Genomic DNA, 19,580 nt, shown 5'->3' with positions numbered 1-19,580 from the left:
TATAAATAGATTTTGAGGCGGTACAAAGTTTGCCTGGTCAGCTAGTTTTTTATAATTTGAGTAGCAAACGAGCTTCAGCACACCAGATGCATCCTCTAATAGTAAGGTGATAGTCGCCCATGTCGTGTTTAATCAACCCCACATAGGGCTAGAATCCTGCCTGAGCACTAAGTGTTCTTTACTAAACCTTTAGGCTTTGCTTTAGCAAGGCTTTTATAAAATAGGTTATATATAACCTAAAAGAAGGAAATGGTATTTCAGTATTTTCGTAAACTTTTCAGTGCTGCCTGATCTTACCACTTGTCTTACCAAAAATTAGGCGCAAAAGCCTCACCGCTTCCTATGATCCAGTATGATCGATTTAAAGACGTTTTGCAGTACCTACCTAGAGACAGTCGGTTTTTATAAAAATGACAATTATTATTATTTTTTAAACTTTATTGCACAATATTAAAAATATTGCGAATAATGTAAATTGGCGTTGATTTTTGTAACACCACTTTGGACTCTACATTTTACTTTACCATGTAGCAATAATAAATTGTATAGTAACATTAATTATTATATTTGGTACAGATAATGTGAAACATTTTACAAATCAATGAAATAAAATTAATACATTACGCAACCATCGAAATTTAAATTAGTAAATTAAGTAACCAACAATTCGACTGATAAAAACAATTCAACGTTATAGATCATAGACAATAGCTCGCAGCGATTTAAACCAGAGACAATTCAGATAAGCTTTTTCAGTTCACCGACGGGCCAGTGAAGAATGAAATTGATTTGACTTGCTTAGACTTTGATAGACAGTTCGTTAGCCTGTATACAGCAATTGTTTTTATTCAGCCAGGACCATTACGAAAATGCAACGTACTGACAATATCCATTGTCACCTCGATAGGTAAAAAATATTGAATAACGTGTGCATTTTTAAATTTAGAAACTTGCGTCACTGGCCGAGTTTTGCACAGACCCAGAAACAATTTCAAAATGGCGGCGACACAAATTAAAAATGTAACATGTGTTTGTGACATCCTTAGTCTTTCCACTTTAGGCAGATGTAGGAACAAACTAGACTTGAATATACGGCGAACAGTTTGAGAAACATTGTTGCAGGTAGGGATGTAATTTTAATAGTGATGGGTGAATGTCGATAATTCAGTGTAAAATAGACAAATTTATTGATGTATATCATTATTTTTATGTATGTCAATACAACTATGAAATTATTTTTACTTATGGACTAACTTTACTTAAATTACTTAAATTCTCGTATAAAAATATAATTTTCACGATATATATTTAACAATATAATCTTTATAACCGTGAAAAATGTGAAATAAAGTAAATAAAGTTATAACCAATGTCAAATTATTTTTAAATAAATTACAGTAGGTAACAGATAGATATACAGAAACACACACAGGTTGATATATAGACACACACAACCGTAAACCTTTTTTAATATCGATACAAAGAGCACTACCCTTACTGGAGGAACATTTGTGCATATTGAATTGTCAATTATGGCTTTTTTATAAGTAACTATAAGTATTTTTTTATTCCTTTAACTAGTATTCTTGGCTCTATAACAATACTGTAGTCTGTCCATAGTTTCATAAACATAAGTTTGAAATATTAATCTTTACCTTTTCGCATTCATAAAAAAACAAAAGCCTTAATTTATTATTACCTAAATCCCATTTTCAATAATTGAAAAATGGTAAGTATAAGTTGTTTTATTACAATCTTGTAAATAGATATTTCTAAATTATTGGTAATAATAAAGTAAGAAGTGTTAATATCGCATTTGCTCATTTCTATCATAATAAACTTACGACTAGTTAAATCATAAGGTCGTTGACTCAGTAGAACCGCGGACACATTTTATAGTCTGTGATAAAACAACTAATTGTTGGTCGATACTGCTAATGGCGGGAGATAAAGATGGCCGACGCTTGTAAACATGAGAATTAATCAGTAATGATTCAATTTGCCGTTGTGATTTAAAGCTCTTTGCTTGTTTTTATTGCAAAAGATAGCAATTTTCTTATAGTGTAGGTAAATGTTTCGTTCATAATACGTTTTGTTTCCTTGTGAGCGAATAAACGTTTTGAATTATTACAAAGATATTACGCAATAGACTTTTTTACTAATCAATAATGCAATTACAAAATAATAAAAATATGAAAATAATTGCAATAAAGTTTCAAAAATTAAATATATACCGAATATTATTAATCATTGGATGTTATTTCATAAGTCATCTGACCTATTTTATATTATTTTATTAAAAAAAATATATTAATTATCCGCTATACAGAATACAGATAAGTTATAATGAGTGTGTCCTGAAAAGCATCGCGTTACAGATAAAGCGCGCTAAAGAGCTTTTCTCCGACCGCGCATAGATGATAAATAAACGATTACTATTTTATTTATTTTGTTGTAAACTATCTTGCACTTAAGATACGTATTGCACTATATTTTATTGATATTGCCAATAGCCATAGATTAGTAAAGATTACTCACTCCTAACAAGAAAATGTAACCAGTTTTGACAATTGAAACTGTCACTGTCATCTATTTTCGTGTTTGAAAAATATTAAAAAAATGTAGTTTTTAGCACTCACTTTTTCTTCGATTTTGTGTTTTTGCACCACTTAACTAAATTACACCATGACAGCCATTAAATGGCTGACAGAATTGTCAGCCGTTTAAGCCATTTAATGGCTTCCTTCAATTACAAGGCGGTGAGATATCTGTATTTATCTATGCCAATAGCATAAAACTATGTTGCAACAAATTTTTGAAACCGCTTTCAAGATTCAATTCGTTGCTATCAAAATAAAAATCTATTTATAGATACATCTTTAGTGTCACAAAAGTGTATCGGTATAAAAACACAAGTCAACGCCTTCACAAAAGGAACTGTAAACCTACTTAGTAATTATGTGTAAAAATAATGATTGATGCATCAATCTAAATTAAAATCTCGTGAAGTATTGTTAATAACAATAACACCTTTATTAATTATCTATGTGTCAGCCGAGCGTCGTATTTTCCAACAATTAAGACACAGAAAATAAAAAGAACAGTTAACTAGATAACTCTACCATTCTTATTCTACCAATGCGAGAGTTGATCAGATGTATATCAACACAATACACCTTATTCACAATCCTTAAACGTACTGTATAATCAGAGTTCCAAAACTCCGTCTACATAAATCAAATCAGAGAACTATTGATATTTCTATTATGCTCGGATAAAAAATGAATAGCCGAGCACAAAGCGGGGTGGTCATACGTCATCTACAAAACATTTAACATCCTAATTTCGTGGGTAACACCTCAGCGCTAGGGCCGACAAAGAAGTCGATAAAATCTCGCTATCGACATTGCCGGAGACGCGCGCGCAGCAGGCGACCGGCCCGGACAACTAATAACTTACATTTGGATTACGCTCGTTAGCCTCTTCGCACCTTGCCCGCCGTTTATTTTTTATTAATACAAAATTTATTCAAACGAGCCCCGAGCTGACCGAGGCCGAATTTCGGGAATAATGCCTCAATATTAAGACGATAACTTATGACTAGGATAAGTGTGTCGTCTCGCGACACACGAATGCCGACCCGTTACTCATTTCATAATATGATTATTTATTTAGATATCTCAAAGCCTCGATAGCTCGAAGTCAACATGTTGTTTGCCGTAACAGTTTTATTATTGGATTAGAATCGAAGTAACAGCATGAATATTGCAGCCTTGATGGTTGATTAAGACATTATAAGATAGCCGGCGAGGCGAGATTGAAAAGCTTTCAGAGCTTTATAGATTTTGACAGCGGTCACGCGCAAATAATTCAAATGGTGCAACACTGACGGCCGATTGTTTAACAATATCAAAGATTCAACCGTGTTGAGATATTTGATTATTCGGTTAGAATACAGCGACATCAATGATCTTAATTATGATACCTATTGAGCGTAATTAAAAACGACGTCGAAATTATGATAAGAGAATGTATTATCAATGGCGAAATAATGAATCGATGCTGGCAATAAGTTCTGTTTCAAACTTTGTTTCACATGAATCCATTTATTACCACATACCTTAAGCTCATCTTACATTAAGAAACATGCTAATATTATACAAAACTACGAGTATTACAATTGATTCAGTAATTCCCGATTAGGCTCCTTTTTTAAGGCTTTTATATACCTACGTTAAAGTTTGATTGACACATTTATATGTATCTTTATTTATGATTTTTATAGTCACTAATGATAGGCAACCCGATACCTACTAAAATTGGTCCGCATTGTTTTTTACTCGAGTCAAGAGGGTAATGTTTTTCGACATTTAAAACTCAAAAAACTTAACGGATTTTGGTTTATGAGGTGTGGTTACGTTCGTCAAATTTGTAGGAGTGACATATTCTAAATTATTTCTACTTTCAGTTAATTATTTTTAAACAGTCGTGACATTTGTTATTGTAATAATTATAATAGTTAATTTCGCAATAATAATAGTAATATAACTGTGTTACAAACGTTCACAAATATTGCTCGTGCGTCTTATAATTCGATTAATTATTTTAAAAGAACCTATCTACCTAACTTAGGTAGGTACCCGTGGTCCCGATAAAGGGCGTCCAGAGGAACACCGTGGGGTTTTAGCCGGTAGGAGTCCGGCATATCCTCTCCGCTGCCCCCGCGGCCGAGAGGAACCCTTGAAGGGTTTCCCCACGAAAAAAAAGATATACCTAGGTATCATATAAAATACCTATTATTTAATCCGTGTTTGTGTAGCTCACATAAACAAAACGTGTTTGAACAATTTAACGACCCTAGAACTACTAATCTATATTTTATCGATCCTATTGACGTCTAATTGTCCGACATAGCGTCATTTCGCAGTCGTTTCCCATTTTCTGATACGATCTCGGATTGCACGTAATAAAACAATCAATTAAAACCCATTCGTGATACAGAGCTACTGGAAATTGACTGGATAAAGATTTTTATGATGATAACTCGTTTATGGAGGTCACGCGACCTGTTTTGGGTTTTCGGTATTGATGTCTGTTGAACATGACGCTGGGTGCTTCGTACAATGGAATGCGAATGTTAGGTTGGTTGTTCAATAAACTAATTTAAACAAGTGTATGGCATTTATTGTATTATAGATTTATAGATTAAAATCAAGCATAAGTAACATTTAAATAAAATAGAATAGAATCATAGAGTAAAATCAAATATTTCATTATCTAAATACTGGCAATACTAGTGTATTGGTGGTTTATTGACAGGAAACATGGGCACAAAATGTTTTGGTCATGAGTTATTACCAATTGGTAGTAAGTCGGTCTGAAATATAATGTCAACTGTTAATCAATCCGAGATAGTATTAGTGTAAAGGGGGTGGAAGTTATTGTACGAAAATTTTATGTGCGCTCTATTCCTATTAGGTACGTATTAGTAAGTATAGATATACCTAATAAGTAGGTACTTAGAGCTAGTGCTCTACAATGTTTAATATTCAAAAAATAAAAGTAGCGCTTCTCTTAATCCCAGAAAATTGTTATACCGAAGATATAATATGAATAATGGGTTAATATCATCGTTTTTACACACGGCGATAGTTGTATACCTACTTATGATACCTAAATACCTAAACTGAGAAAAACAATATTCCCACATGCCTTTATTTATATTACACCGTGTAATGTGCATCAATCTATTATTGTCCCACTGCTGAATGAGAAGGATTAGGCCATAGTCCACCGCGCTGGCCAAGTGCGTATTAGTAGACTAATAGACTAGTTAGACTTCACATACCTTTGAGTTTTTTTTATATAAATCTCTCAGGTATGCAGGTTTCCTCACGATGTTTTCCTTCACCGTTTTAGGAAGTGATAATTAATTTCTAATACGCACATAATTTATGAAATATCAGAGGTGGGTGCGTGCGTGCATGCCTGGGATTTGAACCTCGGACCCCTCGATCGAGAGGCCGAGTTTTTTAACCACTAGGCTATCACTGCGTTGTGTAATGTGCATGCTCATATATAAACACTATTTAAAAAAACAGATATTTATTAACTTAAATAAAAGTATGCTAAAAACGAATCTGAATTCTACAATGAATTCTAGAACAATTCAAGAAAAATCTTAATAGACTTTTAGACAAACACACACGGAAATTAAAATGTACATAGTTACCTACACTTTATACCTTTTGGATAACACTTCACAGGTCATAAAAAAACACTAATTAAATTAATCGAAAGATAAGGCAATTATTGCCCAAAAAATAATTCTTACAAAAATAGACACGTTACGAGAGATAAAATTCTTATAAGAAACCGTGAATAGGATTACCATAATAAGGCATTATATTACACAACTTTACATAAACATTCACAACACAAAAGAGAATTAATTAATTTGACCATGTTTTACGAAATATTTTTTTAATTTGCGTTTTTATGAGGTAATAAATATTTCTTCTACTACGATGCTAGAGTCTATGAGATATAATATCTAATAGTTATAATATCTCGTTAGTATTCAAGGGCTATGTTCGATTGATTATTTGGCGGCTTATTTTAAATCAAAACGATATTTTTAAATACAGTCGAGCATTATAAGTTTTTAATAAATAGATAGGTATAGTCCGCGCCAAACTGCTAGTCCGCTTTGAAGTCGTTGCGAGGTAGTCATACAATTTGCTATGGCGACGCGATTCATTTCTATATTCAGAGGGGACTAGCAGTTTTACGCGGACTATACACAGGTTTTTATAAATGTGCTGTATGTCACCTCACAAGGTATCTACGGGCAACTCAATATGTAGCTCAATATGCAGCTCAATATACAGCTCAGCTCAATTATCCTGGTTCTTTACTACAAATGAATTTAAAGTTCAGCTCAATTATATAAACTCTTTCACTACAGTTAAGGACTATTTATTCAAATAATTCAATAGCAGATTTATTTAACTCATCTGACAAATGTGTTTTAAAAACTAAAATAGGCAATTACATAATTATTACATAAAGCCTTCTACTTCATAAGTCCTTATGAATCTGTTTCCAATAAGAATTTAATCACATTAGATTTTTTTTACATAAATAACTTAGATAATGTTCCTTTAATTTTTATTTTTTATGGTGCAGCAAACGATGCAATGCCTACTTAAACGAAGGATCGAATCAGAAAACAGTGCTTAAAACTGCTGTTATGAGGCATTTATTAAAGCTAAAATATTAAGACAGAAATAGATGACAGTGGTACCACTACCATCAATCTACATAGAACTCTACTTCTTAAAAAATGATGTTTCTATATACCTAGATATTAATTAAAAAATTCTACTCAACGCCAGACAAAACGTTTGTCATTTCAATTGAACAAATAAAAAACTAGTGGTTTTCACGAATTGCTAAATTGAAAATGTCAAATTGGTAACAACTTTCGTTAAAACAATCGATAAATACCGTTGCGGTTGGTAAATTTTGCTTATTTTTTGTTACCCGATCGTGACTTAGATGCAGTTTTTGTTCTCTGTTTATTTTATTTATTTAATGTAGACATTATTTGTTTACCTTCGAAAGTAATTGCAGTTTCTAAGCGGTAAACAATATGGGTAAATTACAGAAAACTTTGATTTCATTGATAAATTTGCTATATAAGTTATTTATTATTCTATGATTTATTATAATTGTAGGCTTATCTATACTCGGCATAATATAGTCTGAAATTCTCCGGCAATAAAAAAACGTTTTATTTTCTCACCTATGGTAAGGGGAATTCAGACCCGCTAAACTCCCTGCATAGGGCTATAATTACAATCATGATTTACCTACAATTAGCCTTGTAATTAATATTTAGAAAAAAGTGCCTTAATATTATACTATTACATAGCAGAATAACTATTTGTTCCGTTTATTGCAGCAAAATATATTTTTGTTAAAAAAACAACGTTTTGGTAGCTATAGGACCAACGGATAACAAAGCGTTCTTTGCCAATAGATTAAAAAATAGTCTTGACGATTAGCCCTGATTTGCCACTTAATGTCCCCAGAAAGTAAGTCCCTAAGAAGTCATGATTGCTCAGAGTACCTTTTCAAGGTAGCTCAGCTACAGTACCGAATCTAACTCTACGAAAAAACAGTATTGTAACTCTACCAGTTATAAAAATCTAATTTGAATGCGTATTTTAATTTATCTATAACTATTAAAACACTTAGGTATTCTCTTAAAATATATTTTAAAATTGTTTACAATAACAATTATATATAGGTACCTATGTCATAGAGATGAATATTTTATAACTGCATCTTTTTTTTCGTGAAATAAAATAAACCTTTTAAGTAAATTGTCTTGTGACACTTACATACAAGAAGTGGGTTACAAACCAAATTTTAAAAAAACCCCGACGGCAAAAATCGGAAGATTAGACACTTAAGTAAAATTAATCCAATGTGCTTATAGATTATACACAGATATAAATATAAATTAACATAAGACCAATGTTATAAGAATCTACATACGACCCTAACGTTATACATAGTATGCTTTTTATTGTAATTATTTTGTAGTATATATTAATATGCTATTTTTAAAGGTATATTTATTAAAAAAAATGTTAATTGATTACATTTATTTGAAGTGTCATATTTACCTAAATATTCTACTTTTACGATTAACACGATTTAACAATTTTAACAACACTAGTCTAGTATAGGTATCTCAAGACAAACTTGTTCAGGTTGTTGAAACATTAGAAAAATATTACCTACCCTCTTTTCAGGGCGGCGGGGAAGATAGTCAGAGTTTCTATAACCGATAATAATATAGAGCTTTTTATGTAGAGTCAATTTCTTCATGTTTTTGTATTATTTTTATTATGATATACTTAAATGAAAATATATAAGTATTTATTATGTCATAGGAATAGACAACGGACATTTAGTCCACTTTCAGCAGGGGTATCAATGCAGCCTAAACACATCTGCGATCCTGACGAATATAGAGGAGCATAAATACAGCTGCATTGACCCAAAAATAGACGCTTCGCGCCGCAATCGAAGTTATAATGCTGCCTACCTTTGCTGCTGCCGCCGTCTTCATTGGAATCTTCACTGGGCGGTCCATGGGGCGCACGCGTCGGCATCGGATGGGGCAGCCGGGGCCTCGCGAGGAAGGGCGGCGGGACCCCGAAGAAGGGCAGGAAGGGCGGCCAGGCCGGGCGCGGGGCAAGGCCGGCCGCCGCCGCCGCGTACAGCTGCAGCGGCGCCGGCAGCCCGCCCTCCAGCACCATGCTGCCCCGACTCGATATCTTGACTATCGACACCGCGCAACACTAGCGAAGCGCCCGCGCATCCTCAACTGTCATAAGTACAATCGACACCAAAAATCAATTCCAATGTAACTGTTATTTATTTTTTTATTTTCGTCTTTTTTAATAAGTCAGAGAACACACAGTTTCGTACACACACGTCACTCCCGGGAGGTGTGCTCGCGCGGCTCGCCGGGCCCGGCACTGAGATGGCGCGGCGCGACAAGGCGGGGCCTCACCCCCCTACCCCCCACCAACACACAAATTAATTCCCCGCCTCTTTCATATTATAGATTTATTCCTCCGACAGTACAACGTACAACTCCGCTAAACAATATTAAACCTTATGTCTCGTTGTTACAGATGGGTATTGAATAGGGGGTGATAAATTAAGGCTCGCTGTGCGCGGGGGTTTCAGTATCGTAAGTGACAGTCGCTGTTGAACTAAAATAGGTGTTGTTACTGGTATGTAGAGTTGGTTTTAGGGTAGCAAGCGATTGTATTAGGGCCATTTTAATTTGCTTAAGGTTTCTACGGGGGTCGTCATAATCTTTTTTAGCCGCATGGCGCGCCGGAGACATATACAGAGAATTGGTAAGAAGTTATGTTATAGATTGTTACGGGCGATGCGTTTCGTAAGCCGTTTGTTACCTACGCCCGTAACACATAGTAATGTAAACACAAATTGACAAATCTTATATTGAAATCGATTTTCAAGTTACGGTTTGTTTATTGGATTATAGGAAATAAATATAGCGGATGATGAAATAAGTTTATGAGAGGGTTTTAGATTTTATTTGTTCTAATGACTTTTTTTTATGTAGAGTCGATTACTGATAAATATTATTTAAGGATTTAACTGAGCCATTTAAGAAATTTTTATTTAAATAAATATGTTGTACGTAGGTATATCGAATGTAAAAATAATTTCAGTAAGAAAATTATAATTTTAAATTGAAGAAAACCATTTGTGGCGTCACAAAAAATACATCAATTAAATCGAAAATATTGTGAGTTGGCGTGATGAATAGAACAATGTAATAATTTTCGTATCGTTAATTTGACAGGTAATCAGCGGTTGATCTAACGGCTCTAGATAGAGCCGATGATTAGGGGCACAATAGAGCATTGCGTAAAACTAGATTATGCTGGTCGCCGCCTAATGACGGACAAACAATCAATCATACGAAATTAACACGTTTCAGATTATATTTTTGACAGTGATGAATCATAAGCGACCGAAAGGCAATCAATTTCACAACCGATTCCTTATTCCATTAAACAAAAAAGGTAATAACCTAATTGACATAAATAATAATAAAATATGTCAAGACAGCGTAACGACCCGTCGGACGCGACGTGACAGCTCTATCAGAAATCTCGCACTGACTGTACTTCGCGCCGCCTTCTCGCCTCTGTGGAAGCCGCTTCGGGCCGTCATTGGTGGGAAACGGGGGGTGGGGGGAGTGGGCGGGGTTTACAAGGGGTGTTCGGAAAGCTTAGTGTTGCATGAATTTAATTAGTGTGAGGAGCACCTCGGGCGCATTAGGAGCTGCGATGGGCGAAGCAATAAAAGATATAAAGGAATGAGTATAAATTAAAAGTTAAATAGAGAGCCGCGCGTGCGAGGGGGAGGTTCGAGGTTCTATAGCGCTGTCCCTGTCGCACGCCGGATGAGCCGCCGTAATTGTTTGACGATCTTATTAGTATCAGTTAAATGTCGCGCTCTTTTTCTCGGGCGAATTTAATTACATTTTAATTAGGACGCCTTAATGACTCTTTCAGGATTGACTTTTGCGTTCTGTTTTCAGGAGTCGTTCGCGATTATGGCTTCCTGCTCATTGATTGTTCAACTTTATTAGTTTTCTGAATTTCTGTGCTGAAGTCTAGAGCGATGAAATTGTAATCTGTGATCGTTACTATGACTACATAAACTCTATCCTATCTTTTACGTGTGAAAAATTAATGTTACTTATACATAGCCTTTTTTATATTATAGAAGCAGCAGACGACCATGCTGTCCACCTGATGGTAAGTGGCTACTGCCGTCCATGGGCATCTTTAGGTAATCAACCCCAGATGGGATTAGATATTCCTACCTGAGGTCGCCCACAGATGCGCCGCTACCCCTGAGGACTAAGCTGGAACGCCTCGGAAAAGTATGTCTCCTTTACCCCACCCTTCAAAACGGAACACAGCAGCGCCTAATACTGCTAGCCTATATGACTATAAATATTGTAATTAAAGCCTTTTACAAAAAAATGTCCTGAGATTTACCTATTTAAATAATTTTTGAGATTATTTATTTTTGATAGAGACTATGAAAATGTATGAACACAATAAATATAGGTAACTTAGTTCATCTAAGGTTAATTTAAGCCAGTAGTCAATTCTGAAGTAAATTCGGAATATTATTTATTAACTATAAACATCTGGCTTTAAAATCAAACTTATTTTTGAAAAGGGAGAATCAAACTTATTTTTGAAAGAGTCGTATGCGGCTCTACACGTGGGTACCCCAGAAAAGGTTTAATTTTTTCACGCAAATAGTTACCCTACAGCTATTTTAACATTAAAAATAACATTTTACCTACCTATAAGATATATAACGCAAGGTCTTCTATCCACGTCAAAGTTCTGAAAAAATAGAGTTACTTAATCTCTAGGGAGACAAACTTTTGAGCCGAAACAGAAAAACCTACAAACTAAAATGTCTGATAAGTATGTATAGGTAATGTAAAAAATATAGGTAGTAATAGGTAAATATCTCTTTATATGTAGGTATGTAAGAAAACGGCAGTTATTTTTAAATCACAGCATATCTAATGCATTTGAAGCAGTCATGTGTCTTAGCATGACACGAAAATGGTGAAATTGCTTACTATCGACTGATGCAATTTCACCTTTACATATGCTTGTGTCAGGTAATCTACCATAAAATACGAAATAAGGTGTAGGTACCATAAAATATGAATACTTCTACAGTATGCCCGATAAGAAGTGTTCATAATCGTGCTGTTAGATATAGGTATACAGGATGATATTTTTTAAGTTGGCGTGGATCGCTATCTCCAAAACTATAGGTAATAGTGAAAATGCTGAAAAGAGTTTGATACGAAGCCAATTTTAATAAAAACTTATTGCATAAATTATACAAAAATCTTAGACGGAATCTACGACGGATCTTAGACGGAAATTATACAAGTTAATTTTGAAAAAAGAAACATACTGTAGATATTGTGGCGCTTTAGTATTGTGTCTTATAAAAGGAAATGAAAATTTCATTTTAAAGAAAACACGCATTATTATTTTTATAATTTTAGTAAGCAGTGTGGATTGACAGATTTCGCACACCTTTGAGAACTTTTTTTCCAAATTTTCAATTATGTAGAGCCTACAGGTCTCTTTTACCTTTAAACAAATTAATTTCTAATACTCGTACCTTAGGAAATTCAGAGAGACGTTAATAAGATTCTAACACGACAGTTATTCACTAACACCGTAGTACCTACCTAATAATAAATAATTTAAACCAATTTTTGCTTACAGTAGTTCAAAATATACGTTGGCAAAAATAACATACCTACATTAATAATGACTTACAAGCATAAGTAACCAGTACTGCACCAGTACATAGTTAAATTGTCAAGTCTTTAAACATCCAACATCAATGAGAAATATAACAAAAGTTTGCCTGAATCTCTACGGATACCTTTCTATCTGAAGAGTTAGATGTACCTAACTGTCCATCTGCTCTACCTCATCTTGGGGCAGAATTTCGTTATAATAACATACTGCTGCTATAAGAAATAGGAGATATACTGCGGTACAAGAAAGAATTTTACCACCGCTAATATAGCAATAGGGTTCCAGTTTTCAGATATCTAAATAATGAATCTAGATACCTAGGTATCTCTTCTGGGTCTGGGTGTTGGGTAGACTTTGAGTGTGTCCATGGCACCCACGTCACAGGGACTCTTAGAGGGGCTGTGAGTGTAGAAAACGTTTTAAACTTCTACGTACGTCGAAATATAATTTCAAAATATATCCATATTTACAAAATTTCAAAAATATTTTTTATTTATTATAACGAGCCACGTGTAACCAATCACGTTTAGTTTAGGTTGCTTCTGCTTGCTCAGAGCATCCATCTCGAATTCAGCTTAGACTCTAGCATGCCTCCCTTTCTAACGTATATCAAATGTATCACCATCTCGTTCCCCCACATTAGGCGGGCCACGCACGCTCCGACCGTTATTCCTCATTACCGCCGGCTTACGTACGTCGAGACGCGTTATTGTGCCGAGAATGGGCGCTTTAGTTGTTTTATTGATGCTATATCATTGGTGGCTTTAATATTATATACATAGCGCGAAACAGCATTGAAATCGTATATAAGGCAGATTGAAAGGTGGTCAGTATGGTGCTTCTGGCGATCCACCGCGACACCCTTCTGTTTGAAGTGTGTAGACGCCGGCTGACTTACATATAAGGCGAGTATCTTAAGCGTCATGGTATTTTGGTAAAACCCCTGTCGTATATGTAGTCGATTACCGATGTTCATAGGCAGTAATGACGATTACCATTGAGACTGCATACCCTTTTGCTAATTACACTCAATGGATGTAATATGGAAATTATTATGAAATTAAATAGCTACGTCACAATTTTATTTATCTATCTATGACGCCAATAATTAAGTTCAATTCGAAGCTGAATCTTCAAAGCTTAGAAATACCCAAAGAAGTATTAAAAACTACCAAGCAAGTTAAAGAATTTAAAAATGGATTCAAAACATACATGCAAGAAAATAAGTGTAAGGGGTCATAAAGTTGCCAAGATTGATGGTGTGGGCTGCGACGATGTTTTACGTAAACGCCAACGTCACACACCATAGACTATGGCAGTGTTTCAGGGGATATTCAGATTAACGGTGAAGGAAAATATCGTGAGGAAACCTGCATGCCTGAGAGATATAAAAAAATCTTAAAGGTGTGTGAATTCTACCAGTACGCATTTGGCTAGCGCGATGGACTATGGCCTAATCCTTCTAATTCTGAGAGGAGACCCGTGGCCAGCAGTGGGACAGTAATAGGTCGACGTCTTAAATAAGAGCCAGAACGCTACGTATATATACGTAGGGCGACTTCGGCAGTACCTACATCATTTAGGTACCTCTATTCCTGATTATCTTACCATTGAGGACTGAACTATGAATAACACAAATACATAGAACAACAACAAAAATACAAGATGTAACAACTTAAAAAGCAAACAACGGGTAATGACTGTATTTTTCATTAGGTACCTACTTATTTCAATTTTTTTTTAATAAATTGTAATTTTCGATTCTTTTTCAAAAACAGAAAAAAATCATAACCCCTTTCAACCAGCTCCAATCTTGTAATTATTTCAACACTTTCTCGAGCAAATCTAATTTCCTCTGCTGTCAAATCTATAGACTAATGTTTGTTTTTTATTGATAACACAAGATGGATTACGGCCACGCGCGACTCCAATTGATTTAAAATTAAAATAGAAACGTCGCCATGATTGATATGGCGGTGTGACGTCACGCCCCGATTCTGGGAAATGATAGGGTTAAACGATTTTTAAGAATAGTTATTTGAGCTTAGCAAATTAAACTTGTCATTTTTTGCTGGTGTAAAAATGGAGCAAAATCAATTTTTTATAAATCACATTTATTTTTTTGGCGGTAGGTACAATAATACCTACAATAGTCTTTAACATAATGATATAGCTTCAAAATAACTCTTAAAATATTTAGTTGACCCAAAATATATCATATCGTGTTCCTATGATAGGAAATATGATTTTTCTTAAACGAATAGCTCTCAAACCACATCAGCGAAGATTTGTAATAGTATTAATTTAACATATATATTCAAATTTTATCAAGGTATGACAGAATCTATGTTTCTATTACTTTTTAGGTAAAATCTATTTAAAATAAATGAATGGTTCTAGAAATTTATTTTTAAAGCGGGTTTTAATTCTATTTAGTACAAAAAATCGTGTGTCGTCACGCGCCAGTTTTCGGTAATGCGCGGCGACGGTGGGGTTAAACGGTTTTCGGTGCCAAATCGCTCCTAGCGGCTAAACGGTTAAAAGATTGATTGTTTTTTTAATCTGCATCAACGATCAGCGAGCTAAAAATAATTTTGATAATAATATGATAATATCAAAGCGTATTAGATATATTTTTTTTTTTGTTTCTGTAAATGCAAATATGTAGATTTTAGAGACTCTTTTGGCAAAAAGTATACTTAGATTACGATATAGGCTTTATTGTAAGAAAGCAAAATAATACTTCTTATAAAGCAAAGAAACAAAAAACAAAGGATTTTTGAAACGAATGCCTTGCTGCAGATATTAAATGGTAACGTCGGTAAATTAATTTAATTTAATTTGCATCACTGACGTACTCTGAAAATTGGAAGCATAAAGAGTGGGTTATGTTATGTTACCACATAAACGACGAAATAAAACATGACAAAACCTACATGTCTGTCAGTTCCTTAGAAAACGTTCTCAAATGTGTGTCAAACTCGAGCAATCCGGACGTTGCTAGAACTATGATTAAAGTCCACCTAGTTCTAAAGGGCCCAAACCCTTCTCACTCTGAGAGAAGACTCGTGTCCAGCAGTAAAACAGTAATACCGACCATTTTATTATTGGATCATCAGTATTATCACAATACAACCCATCATATTCATGACAAGTACTAGGAGTATATGAACTCAACCAGATAGCATTGGTGTGCATCTGTCTATCATTACTGACGTTGGAGCCGCGCCAGTGGCTCGATACGATCTATGTGCTAACTGGATACCACATGAAATTGCAATAATGTGCTTCGATTGTTGGATCCACTCTAATTATATCATGGACGAGATGTAAATAACTAAATATACTCGTGGAGGTAATTTTTATAATGGGTATACACTTAGTAGGTGAGTCCAACTTAAATATAATCTGATAGGTGGAATCAGTGGCGTCGGTGGTGTTGGTAAAACACTCATGCATTCAAGCGATGTTCACTACGCAAATAATAACTTCGAGTTCAGCCACACTGCGTTCCGTCGCACACCGACTGCTTATTCTGAAAACTTTACAACGCAGGCAAATAAATTATTTAGTAGAAATAAATCTTTCAGTATCCCTCTGTCATTTCAAAGCACTATTAGGTACTACTCTAAGTTGATATGCTTGGTGTTATGTCTTTACTACAGTTTATAGACATCTTCTCTAAATCCATATAGGAAGGGCCATCTAGAAGTTACCCAGATGCTTTGCTACCTTCAAGAACTAAGTGTGAATTGTATTATAAATAAATATTATGCCTTACAAAAACACCACACTCTTCATCCAGACCATAGCAGCGACATGCTACTGCCAGAAGCCAAAAAGATGTGATGGTGCCTATCTCCAAAGTAGCACTAAAAAGAAGAAATGAACAAGACCACTTTAATTCTGTGTACAAGACTTTGTTTCCCTATTAATAAGTTCAACATTAAGTACCTACTTTCGCTTAAACAACGAGTAAATAAAGAATTAAGCCGCACTTACGCTAATAGGTGGAGAAACTAACTAAAACTCAGTGGATAAATATAAAAAGGACAAAGAAAAAATAATTAGGATTCTATCCGAAAAGGAGCCAGAATAGGTAGAGTGGGGTTCACCCCCACCTACAGGGGGAAGCTATTAAGCCAAGCCAAAACTAATTTAAATTAAATCCTAGTGAATTACCAGAGGAGGAAATTGTCGAGCGTACCCTCAGTCCTCTCAGAGAGGTACACTCGTTCACAAAGTGGCCTAATTTACAAATTTATGATGTGCTGATTTGTTTCGACTTTCAAGAGAGAATAATGTTGTTGGAAATGAAATTTTCTGTGGGTAAATTGTTTGTTTTGTAAGAAAATGTATAATATATATTATTGGATCGTAAGACAGTTATGTAAGTAGTATGAGAGGCACGGGCAGTAGCATTTTTTCTTGCTTTTAAATACTGCATAAATAATATATTTCTGATTTTTCGAATTGTGTTTCTGTGTAGTCCTTTATTCATAAATTGTGACAAATGGAAATAGAGCCTAATTTACGCCTGTTAGTAATAATTAATGTATCTTTTCACTTTACCTATCTATGTAAGAAATTTGACAAGTTTCGCGAACATAAACTGTCACACTTCAAAATGTGGTAGGCAAAATTGGTTAAGATTAATTGACTAACGAGCCTACCTAAGTCTTAATATCTATTTTAAAATTACCGATGTCTACTATAAATAGAACCTATACGGACAATAGGTATTGCTTTGACAAAACTCTTGTATAAACTGATATTACAATTTTCTATCAACTCCATCGAGTAACAAAAGAACGCGAACCCATAAGCGTCTTATATTAAGCAGAAGTTCTCTAGAATTCAATTCAGCGACAACTAGCACGTAATACCGTCGGATATTGCGACAGTAACGAGCGATAATTCAAGTTTATTCGCCGGCACTTTTCACTGCGACTGTACTATCTACATTGGCCGGGGCGGCTGGGGAGCGTCGTTATATGTACCATTTGAATATTATCTAACCCCCCGCCTCCCACAAGTTTAGACGGTGAGGCCTCCGCCTTAATTAATGCAAATTTGAGTGCTAACAAGATTATGAATCCGACCGCTTTTTGAACGTACACTTAGGCAACGTGTAACTTAAGTGGCCGTATCTGCATATTAAGTGTGTAAAAAGTTGAATAATTTCGCGAGGCGTGCCCGAACTGTATTTAGGCGGTGTAAGTACTTTACTTGTTTGCGGTGTACCGTATTAAATGTACCGGAGTTTAGCGTTGTTTAAATAGCTAGTTCTACGTGTGTATTTAGGATAATTTACTATAGTCTCATGTGGTTTGCGTTTCAGTAGAGTGGTGTGCTCTATGCCTTCTGCAGTTGTATCGAGAGCTGTACTAGAGCTAGAGCTGAGCTATATGTTGTAAGTTTGTGCTGCATAGGATTGATCTAAAAACATCACTTTCTCTTAGACTAAGGCATTTAAGGTATTGTAGCTGGTAGGATCCTTTGTGTTCTGTAAGTCTGGAGAATGCACCGCAACACCTATTTCTACCTCATAATAACAGTGTAAAGCGTTGCTGTGTTCTGGTTTAAAGGTGTGATGAAGGAGAAATACTTTTCGATGCGTTCAAACTTAGTCCTCAGGAGAAGGGACTCATTTGTAGCCGACCTCATTTAAAACTCTAATTCTATCTGCGGTTGATTACAAATGTCCATGAACAAACATTAACTTAGGTACCATCAGGTGGACTGCATGCTCGCTAGTTACTTAACTGTATTTCCAAAAATATGACGACAAAGAATAATAAATAAAAAAGCCAATCCATTGATTTTCTTATCAGATTTTTCTTCAAATTTTGACAAACGAAGAAAATAAGCTATCCTATCGAAAATTTGCATCCGCCGTATCATATTCAAACAATATTTCTATTCACTTCATATTTACTACTCATATGAATTGTTTATGTCCGCAATAAGATAAATTCAATTAACTGGACCTGGTTTATAGTTATAACAAATTTTATGGACAATTAAACTGTATCTGTATCATTTTATTGACTAGTGATGTTCATGTAACGTCGTGTGTTTTGTCTACTTGTCTATGACATAAAATAGCATAATTATACTTTGTTTGTATATGAATAATTTATTTCTAGGATTGCGTAAAATGAAGTATATTTTAGTTTTCGGGAATCTTAAAAGACTTCATATAGGTTTTTTTATAATATAGGAGTAGCAGACGAGCATGCAGTCCACCTGATGGTAAGTGGCTACTGCCGCCCATGAACATCTGTGATCAACCCCAGATAGGATTAGATATTCCTACCTGAGGTCGGCCACAGATGCGCCACTACCCCTGAGGACTAAGCTGGAACGCCTCGGAAAAGTATGTCTCCCTTACCACACCCTTCAAAACGGAACACAGCAGCGCTTAACACTGCTGTTATAAGGCAGAAATAAGTGAGGCGGTGGTGCCGCCGGAGTCGAACCACAAAGGGTTGTACCACCTTCAGCAAGGTATTTGCAATTTTGTGTCAGACATTTTTAAACTAAGGTAAGACTTATACGTACTCCAATTTTAGCGAAAACATTCGAGACCGTTTTATTTTAGCGATACTTAATATAAAAGCATGTGACAAATATCTT

The 19,580-nt window shown here is 34.9% G+C and overlaps 1 protein-coding gene across 1 annotated transcript in view; it reads right to left on the bottom strand.

Moving 5' to 3' along the window:
- The window catches only part of OdsH (Ods-site homeobox), a 51,622-nt gene extending 42,287 nt beyond the window's left edge, over positions 1 to 9,335 (bottom strand). Inside the window, exon 1 of the mRNA XM_073075683.1 lies at positions 9,122 to 9,335. Coding sequence (XP_072931784.1) covers positions 9,122 to 9,335 — 214 coding nt within the window. The remainder of the gene's footprint in view (positions 1 to 9,121) is intronic.
- Between the last annotated feature and the right edge of the window lie 10,245 nt (positions 9,336 to 19,580).

The sequence above is a fragment of the Epargyreus clarus genome, unplaced genomic scaffold (assembly GCF_041222505.1).
Source record: "Epargyreus clarus isolate Ecla_fem2 unplaced genomic scaffold, WU_Ecla_fem_2.2 ptg000008l, whole genome shotgun sequence".
NCBI lineage: Eukaryota > Metazoa > Arthropoda > Insecta > Lepidoptera > Hesperiidae > Epargyreus > Epargyreus clarus.
Note: the sequence above shows the minus strand (reverse complement) of the source record. Positions and strands in the feature narration are given on the sequence as shown.